Here is a 12,120-nt window from a genome sequence, read left to right as displayed (position 1 = left end):
AGGCTGTGATTAAAAAAGTCTGTTTAATCTTGTTAACATGGTATCTCAGATCTTAACACTTTGAGGAAGTTAACTAAAGACTGAACTAGTGACTAGCTTGTGTGTGAGCATTTTCTCAAGCCTCTAATAATTTCCTTCATAGAACTGCTCTTGAAGCTCTTACCTTTGTCCAGATAGATTATCTCCTTGAATCTGTTAGGAGTCTTTGTGCTTTCTCCCTTACTCTTCAAAAGAAAGCCTAAACCTTTCCTTGCTCCTTTCTTTGTGTTGGAATTTTAAATCAGCTGAAATTGTGCTGTAGGGGAAAAGAATTTCACTGTTAACAAAAGACAAAAGTGATGGGTTCATGACATAAAAGAAATGATGAAACTGGTTTAGCTTAGATCCTATACAGAAATCTGTTTTTAATTTAGTTTAAAAATATCCCTTACCAGTTTCCAGATAATATCAATTTTCAGATAAAACTGGGGATGTGTGTCCTAGGTATGCCAAGAGTGACAATCATGAACATCTGAACTCTAAGCCTGCAGTGCAAACAGTAACAAAAATGTGCTTTTTGTGGCTGTTCCTAGTTCCAGGTGGTAGGAATATATTACATAAAAATAAACAATACATGTTTGCACTCCACCTCAGGACTCTGTGGAGTTCATAACCACAGTCATGAATAAGTGGCACTAAAATTCTGAGAGTGGATTATGGCACTAACGTGTAACATGCTTTAGGGAACATCGTTTTTTACCTGGAAGGCTGAGCCACTTGGAACACCTCCATTTGCAACCTCAGAAAGCTATTTAAGGTTTCTTTCTGCCCTGTTAGAAAGTCACCTAAAGAACACCTGAAAGGATACTGCGCCGAAGGATCGATGACATCTCATACATATTTATTTGACTTCCCCAGGGCCCCCAACAAGCCTTTTCCAGCCACCCCGTCGCCCAGGCCTGGGAACTGTTGGGAAACCCATCCGCCTCCTGGCCAACCATTTCCAGGTTCAGATCCCCAAGATTGATGTTTATCACTATGATGTAGATATCAAACCAGAAAAACGCCCTCGAAGAGTGAACAGGTACGAGCTGTTTAATGAAAAAACCAAACTACAAAACGTATGTGCCTCAATTTAAGAAATCTACATCCTAGGAATCCTTCATCTGCTGAAGGCCAGTTTATGTTTGTGCTACGATGAGCAGTTGCTTTTCAGTGAACTAGAATGTGATACTCTTCTTATTTTTATGAAGGTGTTTTGCAGTTGGCTGTTATCTGGAAAGCTCTAGGAAATGTGCTAAGTGTTGAACTACAGCTGGTTTTATTTTACAGTCTACAAATGAATTGTTCCACAGTCCGTTATACAAATGGGTGTTAGCAGCTGAGGGGAGGGAATTCAGCTGCAGGTTGACATTAGAGGGTCCAGACATGGATGCTCTGTCAGTAGAATCCATGCACAGAGCTGACCCCAAGTTAGATGCTTGTGTTTGTGCCTGTGTTTGAACAGCTCTCCAGATTCCACTGCCTGTTTTGAGTGTATCTCTGCTGATGGTACAGATACCTGCCTTGTGTGTAGGCACCTCAATGTTGACATTTAGGTGTCTTCATCTGGAGGTGACTTTTAAAACTCCTGGTGTTGACGTCTGGTGCATTGTTGTTTCTCATACCTTGCTCATGTAAGTTATGAAAAAGGGATTTAAAACTATAAGACCGTTGCTAGACTCTGCTCTTCAACTTAACTTGATAAATTCCTCTGTAGAGAGGTGGTGGACACTATGGTGAGACACTTCAAGATGCAGATATTTGGCGATCGGCAACCTGGATATGATGGGAAAAGGAACATGTACACAGCACACCCCTTACCTATTGGCCGGGATAGAGTAAGTGTTACTATGAGCAGTTTTAAGTTCCTGTGTCATTTACTAAGTGTTCTTTTATTGACATAAACCCAAAATGCTGTCACATGTATTAGCATGCACTTGGAAACGTCAGGCAGCACCAGTTGGGGATCTCTAGGAACATATTGGTGTTCTACTCAAGTTTGTCGTCTTCAGGTTTCTAATTGGCAGCTCTTCAGCTGGAGAATTTGTCTGTGATAGTGTGAACTAATATGTTGTGCTCCCTCAGCTGCTAGTAGATTTCAGTTTTTTCCCACCATGATAGAAACTTCCCTTTTCTCTGCTCTACCCCTTGTTCTGTTGCTAAATGATAAAGTAGTTGTAGATGACAAATACGCTGGTTTGGTTTGCCTGCACTGTTGAGATATGTCCTTCTGTTCCATGAAAGCAACCACATCAGCTGCACTGGCCCTTCAAGTTCTGGGCCTTGCTTGCTGGCACCCTGCAGATTGCAACCTGTATTAACCAGTCCTGGTACAAAAGTTAACCCCTACCCTACTAGGAATATGTAGGGTGAGATTTGTGTTTCCCACTGAGTCTTCTTTTTGACCAAAAGATTTTCTTGCCTTCTATTTGGTTCAGAAGACTTCTTTGCTATTAGTTGGCTGACTTAAAATACAATGACTCACAGTTCTCCAGAGCTTTGACGTCACCATACTAATTGCTGCTTCAGATTTACATTTAAAGATACTTCAGTGCAGTTTCCCAGATGAATAAATTACAAGCTTTCAAAATCCTAGGGACTGCAATGTTTTAAGAGAATTACACAAACTAATTGTCAAAAATATAGATTCAAAGGTTGCTTAGGAGAAAAACATAACACTGCTTAGTGTTGGGGTAGTCTGCAATCCATAACAAAAGCTTGGGCTTAATTCTGCTCTGTCAGGTGGATATGGAGGTGACGCTTCCAGGAGAAGGGAAGGACCAGACATTTAAAGTATCCGTTCAGTGGGTGTCAGTCGTCAGCCTTCAGCTGCTGCTGGAGGCTCTGGCAGGGCACTTGAATGAAGTTCCAGAAGATTCTGTACAGGCACTCGACGTAATCACACGGCACCTTCCCTCCATGAGGTGGGTACTTCTGGTGCTTCCTGACTCACTCCATCCAGTATCTGTCTTAACATCTATATGAGTTATTACTTGCTGCTATTCTGCTGCTATTAGACTCTTGCAGTAGGAGGGCTGAGGGATGCAGTTGTGTAATTCAATGCCTGCCTTACAAATTTGCCCTAGAATAGGGAAATCTGATCTGAACTCAGGACTTGTACCTGCTGGTCATGTTTCTAACAGGAATAGCCTTTCCAGCTGCGCTGGCGGTAGAGGCTCTGTGTGCTTGCCATAGGTCAGCTCTAACAGTTCTAACGTACTGTAGGACTGTGCTTTAAACACTGCAGGTATGAATATAAAAAGGTGTATCAGAAAGAAATGATCAAAGTACTCATTTTCTTACCTTTTTTTCAGGTACACTCCTGTGGGTCGCTCCTTTTTCTCCCCCCCTGAAGGTTATTACCACCCTCTGGGTGGTGGCAGGGAGGTCTGGTTTGGTTTCCACCAGTCAGTCAGGCCTGCCATGTGGAACATGATGCTCAACATTGATGGTATGTGGGAAATTCTGTCTCACTAATGTAACAGAGCTCTTTCTGCTTCTAAATTAAATGTCCTCTTCTTTTTATCTTAGTGTCAGCAACTGCTTTCTATCGTGCTCAGCCTATCATTGAGTTCATGTGCGAGGTCTTGGACATTCAGAACATCAATGAGCAATCCAAGCCTCTTACAGACTCCCAGCGTGTCAAGTTTACCAAAGAAATCAGAGGTAAAAGCTTGTCCTAAAGCTGCTGCAACAAGATATTGTAAAGCTGCTCATGTTGTGATGCAGAAAATTGGCAAGGCATTTGGGAAGCTGGCCTATTCCTTTTTGCCTTCATCTTTCTCAAAGGTGACTCATATGCCTGAATTAGGTAACTTTTGTGTTGGGTTTTCAGGTCTGAAAGTAGAGGTTACCCACTGTGGCCAGATGAAGAGAAAATACCGGGTTTGCAATGTTACCCGGCGACCAGCCAGTCATCAGACGTAAGTACATGAGCATTTTCTGTCCATTTTTAAGATCTTGAAGCCTATTAGATGTAGTAGGTACATTGTTCATGCAAGAATTGTTGATTCTGGAGGTGAAGCAGCTGTGTGGCTTGCCAAGAATGCTTAGTCTTAATGGAGTGGAAGATTAGTGTGGGGTTAAGACCACTGCTTCATTTCCTTCAGCAAAGGACAATTCAAGCTGTGTCCTGGCTTTCAAATTTTAAAGGCTGTAATTTTTAAAATAGCTATGAAAAAGTTCAGTATATGGAAATATACAATAGAAATAATAGAGAAATCTTTTCATAAAGAGGAGAGCAAGTAGTTAAGGAAAATAAACCTTTGCAGCATTTCTAGTCTGGAATACATTTTCCTATACCATTTTTTCCTTAAAAAAAAAAAAAAAAATCTTGAAAAGTCTAACCAGAACAAATGTCCTTTGTAGGTTTCCTCTGCAGCTGGAAAATGGGCAGGCTATGGAGTGTACAGTAGCTCAGTATTTTAAGCAGAAGTACAGTCTGCAGCTAAAATACCCTCACCTTCCCTGTCTCCAAGTAGGGCAGGAACAGAAACACACGTACTTACCACTGGAGGTAAGAATCTTTCTCTTGCACTATGGTGTACCCTCTGTATCCTCTGCTAAACAGCATCGTGCCACCTCTTGCTGTCCCTGTGTAGGTGTGTAACATAGTGGCAGGCCAGAGATGTATAAAGAAGCTAACGGACAATCAGACATCGACTATGATAAAAGCAACTGCAAGATCTGCACCAGACCGCCAGGAGGAAATCAGCAGACTGGTAAGTGTCTTTTCCAGCTGAGCAGTCTGTGTTTGTCACTTCTTACAGCCCCTCCTAAAGCATGTGTGGTGATAAGCAGAATGACCAAGAACTGCAGAAGTTAAAAAATCTGACTTCTTTAAAACAAATACTTTTAAATGGAAAGTCTGGTCATGGCCACCTGGAGCATTTAGTGTAGCTCCATAAACACTTTTCTTGCCACCAGGTGAAAAGTAACAGTATGGTTGGTGGACCCGATCCCTACCTGAAGGAGTTTGGTATTGTTGTCCACAATGAAATGACAGAGTTGACAGGCAGAGTTTTGCCAGCACCAATGCTGCAATATGGAGGCAGGGTGAGTTATTTGAATGTATTTCATGTATCTTCTCTTGAGGCTCCCTTTGCATGAGCACTGTTTGGCTGGAGTTGAAACAAAGCAGCATTTTATTTTTATTTTTAATTTGCCTTTGTTTTTTTACCTAGAACAAGACTGTGGCCACACCAAACCAAGGTGTGTGGGACATGAGAGGGAAGCAGTTCTATGCTGGCATTGAGATTAAAGTTTGGGCAGTTGCCTGTTTTGCTCCTCAAAAACAATGCAGGGAAGACTTACTAAAGTAAGTGTTTTCCTCTTTATTCAGGGTTTATTTTCCTCATGTTTCTGAAAGGTGATATGCAGTATAAGTTGATTTTAAAGCATCTAATAGTAAAAGGAGGAAAAGATGGTTCTGCAGTGTCTTAAATATTTACAGCCTGGGAAGAGACTATGACAAAGTTCATAACCTAATTGGCCAGCTAGGAAAAACAGTAATTCCCTTACCACTGAGGCTGTGTGTCCTGCTCTGGTGGCTGCATTCCACTTGTATTCTGTTGTTCTTACAAATAACTGATGATGATCTTTCATTCTAAAACCTGAACTATTCTTTTTTTCCTTAACCTTTACTGCCTCCCAGGCAACGTACACCCCATCTTTTAACCCTGTCCTTCAAATTACAGAATCTGAAAGACAGAGGTTGTGTGAACCACTGAAATGTTTGGCAAAAATCAGGTCTCGTGGTGAGGCGCTGGCACAGGGTGCCCAGAGAAGCTGTGGCTGCCCCATCCCTGGCAGTGTTCAAGGCCAGGTTGGACACAGGGGCTTGGAGCAACCTGCTCTAGTGGAAGGTGTCCCTGCCCGGGGCAGGGGGTTGGAACTGGATGAACTTTAAGCTCCCAACCCAAATCAGTCTGATTCTGTGGTTGCAGTAATGTTCTGGTACGTTTGGTGGATGAGTACAAATTGACCAAAGCATCAATATTAGTTTGGGAATCTGCCTCAAAATGTTCAACTCAAATGTATGTTCATTTCTGCCAGACTGGTAAAATTACAGAAACAGAGGCTTATGGAGCTTGCTCAAGCAGGATTAGGATCATATTAGTGAGTTCCTTACAGTGATAGAATTGCTAAAAAATAGCTGCTGTAGTGTCAAATTGGAAATGCTGTGAAACAGTTGAAATAGCTCAGACCTTGTTGATAAAATCAATGGCAAAAGGCCAGGAGAAATCCGTTTTATTTCCTTTACAGGAGTTTCACAGACCAGCTGCGCAAGATCTCCAAGGATGCGGGGATGCCCATCCAAGGCCAGCCCTGCTTCTGCAAATACGCCCAGGGTGCAGACAGTGTGGAGCCCATGTTTAAACACTTAAAACTGACCTATGTTGGTCTGCAGCTGATCGTGGTGATTCTACCTGGGAAGACGCCCGTGTATGGTATGGAGAAGAGGCTGGGAAGTGTTAATTAGTAGTACAGCAAGTGGGCATCTCACTCTGCACTTCAGGGGTAGGAAGGAGACAGGGCAGGCAGCATGTTCTGATTAAAAGAGGGGTTTGGAGGTGGGTTGGATACGCCTGATCAGAGCATTTCTATGTTACCAAAGAGTGAACTGAACCTTTGTCAGGGACCTTTTAAGGATCTAAATTACAAGAACATTTAAATAAGAGAAAGCAGATGGAAATACTGACTGCTCAGGTGGAACCACTGATTTCCTTTTCTGTCACAGCTGAAGTGAAGCGGGTTGGTGACACTCTTCTAGGAATGGCCACACAGTGTGTTCAGGTAAAGAATGTGGTAAAAACTTCGCCACAAACGCTGTCCAACCTGTGTCTGAAGATAAATGCAAAGCTTGGAGGAATCAACAATGTGCTTGTACCTCATCAAAGGTGAGATTAAATCTGAAGTTCTCCTTGAAGTGTGGATTGTCAAGCAAAATGGTGTAATTTTGTTTATGCTAAAATTATACCTTTCAAAATATTACATGGTTTAGAAATACCCACAGTCTGAAGTGGACAGAGAAGGATGCCTCTGCATTCAGAGGCTGCCTAGTAAGCCCCGTGCCAAGCATCATCTGTGGTGTTAGAGCCATCCCTCTGTGTGTGTGAAAACAAGCTCACAAAGGCTTTTTTCCCATGTCTCTCTTTCCTGCCTTTGGGCTTACTCAGTATACCTTTTCCTCCTGCCACCTCCTTAAGCATGTATTTCCTTTCAAATTGAGATCAAGAAGAGCGAGGAGGAGTGACTTGTGATCAATACTTGTAACTTGGTTTGCTTTTGGTCGTTTTCACTTTCTGTTCTCTCTGGACTGAAATTGGTTGAGGCAGAGAACCTTGTCCTTAAAGATTCTGACAGGGTTTTAGTTCTGTTGAATGGTTTGGATATACCTTCCTTGGTTGTAATTTTTGTTGTTGCTCCTCACCCCCCTCTTTTTTGTATTATTATTTAATAAGCCTTAATCATATTTAAACAGGCCCTCGGTGTTCCAGCAGCCAGTGATCTTTCTGGGAGCAGACGTCACCCACCCTCCTGCTGGGGATGGGAAGAAGCCTTCCATAGCTGCTGTGGTAGGCAGCATGGACGGGCACCCCAGCCGCTACTGCGCCACAGTGCGTGTGCAGACCTCGCGCCAGGAGACCTCCCAGGAGCTGCTCTACAGCCAGGAGGTGATCCAGGACCTCACTAACATGGTGCGAGAGCTCTTGATCCAGTTCTACAAATCCACTCGTTTCAAGCCCACAAGGATCATTTACTACAGAGGGGGAGTATCAGAAGGACAGATGAAGCAGGTATTGTCTAATGATTTCTTGTTGCTTGTGAAAAGGGATTGGCCCTGGAAAATTTATATATTGATGTGAATTGCATTCGTTACAGGGACAGTTAACAGTTCCACTGAGTTTTCCTGGGCAAGCACAATGTACAGTTATCCTGTCTGATCATACTCCTTACAAAGTGGCATTTGAACACAAGAAAAAAAGAAAAGGAAGATAATAATACATGTACTGAATTCAGCACCTAATAGTGAAATCTTCTACTTCTAGGTAGCTTGGCCAGAACTGATAGCAATCCGGAAGGCCTGTATTAGTTTGGAAGAAGATTACAGACCAGGAATAACCTACATTGTTGTGCAGAAAAGGCATCACACCAGACTATTCTGTGCTGACAAAACTGAAAGGGCAAGTAATGTTGTCTACATAAGAAAGAGGTGATGGCAACAGGAAAGTAAGATTGTTTGGTTAAGTGGGGTGGTATCCATCTTGCCCACTAAAATGGAATTAATCTGTACGAGCAGTAGCAGTTTGGTGTGGTAACAGGATTTCTCTACCAAAATAACAAGTTTATCCCCTTTTTTATTGCTCTCAACCAAGTGGTCAGGATGGAACAGCTTGTTCCAGCTCCTTTTGAGTAGGCGTACTCTATATCCCTGTATTTGTGTACCTGGAGCTGCAGCTTGGGTTTTTATAGTCTGGGATTCCTGACTGTAAACAGAACTAGTTGGTCAGTTTGTTGCCTGTTCTGTCTCCTGATGTCTGTAAGATTTGCTTATGGCACAATTCACAAGCCAACTAAGGAACCTTCTTTAGGGGAGAGTTCTTGATCTCTTAAAATTCAGAGCTCTGGGGTGTGAGTGCAAACAAGGGTATGAAATGAATTTCTTTCAGAAACCCTGCATTTTCAGATCCTCAACTACTTGTGTAGGCTTTATCCCACTCTGCAATTTTCCTGGTACTGGCAAGTGTTTTATTTTCCTCTGATGACACACCAGTTGGATTTGGTGACGTTTCCAAAAATGAACTCACAGAACATTTTCATTCCTCCTATGTAAATGACCTTAATACATTTCCACCCTTTTAAGCAGTAAATTCTCAAACAGCTTTAAGTAGAGCCTACCTTAGGAGGTATTTTTGGGCCACTTCCAAAAAAACCAAGGGCTAATAATAAACTTTCCTCAATAGGTGGGTAAGAGCGGCAACGTACCAGCAGGCACTACTGTGGACAGCACGATCACACATCCTTCTGAATTTGACTTTTACCTCTGTAGCCATGCAGGAATTCAGGTAATGTCAGCTCTGCTGTGCTCAGGCTATAGGACTAAGTCCTTATAGTTGTCTCCATGAGTAATATCACTTCTATTTATAGCTTGGCAGCTTTACAGTCGCGTGAGTTCGGTGCCCGTTTGGCACTTGCCCTTCAGTGCGCTGACAGCAGGTCCAGTCTTCAGGTACGACCTCTGGTTTTGTTGATGCTCTCAGCTGACTGCTCCTCTGTTCTCCACAGGGAACCAGCCGCCCTTCCCACTACCAGGTCCTGTGGGACGACAACTGCTTTACCGCAGACGAACTGCAGCTGTTGACGTACCAGCTGTGTCACACGTATGTCCGGTGCACGCGATCCGTCTCTATCCCAGCCCCTGCGTACTATGCCAGGCTGGTAGCGTTTAGAGCCAGATATCACCTTGTGGACAAGGATCATGACAGGTAAGGAACTTTGCCTCATCATCTTGGTAGCCAGATAGCCGGAATTACATCCTGCTTGGCCTGGTTGTTCATGGTTGTCTGTATGTGCCTGCATTTCCACAGTGCTGAAGGCAGCCATGTGTCAGGACAGAGCAATGGCCGTGATCCTCAGGCTCTGGCAAAGGCGGTGCAGATCCACCATGACACTCAGCATACAATGTATTTTGCTTGAGAGCATCTGGGAAGATGAGGCAAAACCAACAACCTGTGCAGTCCTGAAATGTTTCGAATGCCTACTGCTATAGCTGGGGCCCAGTTGATTTCAGGCTGCCCACTACCAGCAGCTCTGAACAGTCGCACTGAATCTGTACTTCACAGCAATGTCTGATGCACCAACATAATTGAGCCATTTGTTTCATTGTTTTCTGTAATAGAAATTCATAGACTTGTCTTTTCTGATGCATTGGACTGAATTTTTACCTCAAAGTGTAAAAGGCCGATCATCCTGAAATTTTTAAAGGATTTGGCACGAAAGGTTTCTATTGAGTATTTTGCTAGCTATCGTTTTTGAGTTCTCCTCTCATCCCATGAGCTTAACATGACGACTTGATTCCCCGTCTTCACGCCCTGCTTAGTGAGTATGCATATTGATGGCAAAATGTTTTTCTCCAGTTCAATGTAATTGTTCTATTGTGTGGGGCCATAGATTTTTTAATGGAGATTTTAGACTTCACTACTGTAAATGCCTTTTATTGGACATAACTTTCACAGGTATTGCAGTTTTTTGTCGGTTTTACTAAGTATCTTTTTAATCTCTGCAGACTTCGGCTGCGAAGCAATTGCACTATACTGCGAGTTCAACTAGGTGGTTCTTGTTCTGTGAATGTGTAATATAAACAGATAGTGATGCCTGTCAGTAGATTTTAATGATAATGGTTATAAATACTGCCATGGTATCGTAACAAGTACTGAACCATCAGTTCCCCCCTCTAAAAATGATTAAAAAAAAAAATAAAAAAACAAAAAAAAATTAGCTTTTAGGTATTTTGCAGACTTTTACAAAAGTGCCCACTTGATGCTGCTGTGTGGTTTGATAAATCAAAGTGATTTTAAAACTTTTTTCTCATAGAAGGTTTAACTTTGGCAATAAATCTTTGTTTTTTAAGCCCCCCCAAACAGTGTAATTTTCTAGCTGAGGATTGTGCATGAGTTGAACCAACATTCTCGTGTCGTTTTTCTGAACACACAATTTGGCAGTTTCTGAAACGAATTAGAAAAGACGCATTTCCATGCTTTTTTTTAAGACTTATTTTTAACTGTTTTATATTCACTGTTGGTGTCCTGTCTACAACATTTTTATAAGCTTGGAAACTGGGTGTTACGTGTAGGAAAGGCTTGCCAATCTGTACAGTCTACATGTATTGTGTGACAGGCAACCTAAGGACTTGTACCAGCATTTTAAACTTTTTGGTTCTCTCTTCCCCTGGGAATCTAGGTTGCACACACAACTGCATCCAACAGCATGTTTAACCAACGTAACTCTCATCTACTGATTCTGTCCCAGCCTAGAAGTTAGGGTTTTGTTTAATCTGCTTGGCTTTGTTTCAGCTGCAATGTATGATAAAGAACAGGGGCTCGGTTTCACCAAATACTCTTGGAATCTGTGAACATAGTGTGTTAAGACTAGATTCCCCCTTAGTGTTAGCCTGAGTTAGTGCAGGTTAAAACCTTGTTCCTAAACTGAGGAGAGCCGACACCACTACTTCAGTAACAGAAGTTGAAGTCCAACGATTGCACTGTGGGCTCTGATGCTCGTGTGGGGTTTGCTGCTAAGTTGTCTGCTGTTCCAAAGCATAGGAACCAGCCCCCTCAAAATTTCAGCAATATGAAATGCTGTTTCCTTCAATCTTTAAGCTTGTAAATAAATTAAAAGTTTACATTTCTAAATGCTAGGGTTTTTTTTTTCTTTTTTCAGTTGTACCAGAGTACACTGAACTTAGTCTTCAAGCAGTTTTATAACCACCTTTCAAGTAGTATGTCTCATTCAATTAAGTTTAAACTTTCTTTTCATTTCTGTTGAGAATGGGACTGAAGCGAACCCTGCTCCTGGCACGTGCTGAGGGCAGGTTTAGACTGAAAGGAAAAAAAAGAGTCTTTTTAAGTTTGTTTTAAAATTTTTTTTAAAGAATACCTCACTTGTGTAATAAAATCAGGACATGTGGGTGGGAGACTGACCGCTGCTTCAGCTAGATGGCTGCTTTTCTCAGTACTCGTTCAGGGAGAACACAAAAAAAACCCCTTTTTAGAATGAACTCTGACTGACCCAACACAAAACGGAGAACTTTGGCACCTTGAAAAGAAACTGAGCACCCTTTTTAGGTGGTAAGATTGAAGAGTTTGTGCACTAGGCAAGGATGTGGCTGGTTTAATCGAGGGTGCGTAAGAAATACTTAGTTTTTAGTTGTCCAGTGCCAAGCACTCCTGGTTCGGATTGAGTGAAGCGAGAGCCTCTCCTTTGTTTGCCTGGGACCGGACTCCATATTCAGCCTCAGAGTAGGTGGGTTCTTAGACCTCGCCTTGGGAGAAGAGTTGGGACTGTACCGTGGTGGTACCGGTAAGACCAACGTTTCGG

At 42.4% G+C, this 12,120-nt stretch overlaps 1 protein-coding gene across 1 annotated transcript; it reads left to right on the top strand.

The window, feature by feature from the left end:
• The first annotated feature begins 878 nt into the window (after window positions 1–878).
• On the top strand, window positions 879–10,518 carry AGO4 (argonaute RISC catalytic component 4). The gene is made up of 17 exons (XM_010022486.1): window positions 879–1,063; window positions 1,739–1,859; window positions 2,764–2,945; window positions 3,336–3,472; window positions 3,553–3,687; window positions 3,857–3,944; window positions 4,390–4,537; window positions 4,623–4,742; window positions 4,948–5,076; window positions 5,205–5,338; window positions 6,286–6,470; window positions 6,761–6,920; window positions 7,505–7,820; window positions 8,073–8,207; window positions 8,988–9,089; window positions 9,310–9,509; window positions 9,612–10,518. The coding sequence occupies exons 2-17, from the start codon at window positions 1,755–1,757 to the stop codon at window positions 9,718–9,720; spliced, it is 2,385 nt and encodes a 794-aa protein (XP_010020788.1). The 5' UTR covers window positions 879–1,063; window positions 1,739–1,754; the 3' UTR covers window positions 9,721–10,518.
• The last annotated feature ends 1,602 nt before the right edge of the window (window positions 10,519–12,120 follow it).

Source organism: Nestor notabilis, unplaced genomic scaffold (genome assembly GCF_000696875.1).
Source record: "Nestor notabilis isolate BGI_N333 unplaced genomic scaffold, ASM69687v1 Scaffold24739, whole genome shotgun sequence".
Classification (NCBI taxonomy): Eukaryota; Metazoa; Chordata; class Aves; order Psittaciformes; family Psittacidae; genus Nestor; species Nestor notabilis.
This window is presented reverse-complemented; position numbering and strand designations above follow the sequence as displayed.

Excerpts from the sequence above, each read along its gene's own strand:
- AGO4 (XM_010022486.1), top strand. The coding sequence starts at position 1,755 with ATGGTGAGACACTTCAAGATGCAGATATTTGGCGATCGGCAACCTGGA. Across the intron at positions 3,473-3,552 it reads CATGATGCTCAACATTGATG|TGTCAGCAACTGCTTTCTAT; the intron begins GTATGTGGGAAA and ends TTTTTATCTTAG. Across the intron at positions 3,688-3,856 it reads GTTTACCAAAGAAATCAGAG|GTCTGAAAGTAGAGGTTACC; the intron begins GTAAAAGCTTGT and ends TTGGGTTTTCAG.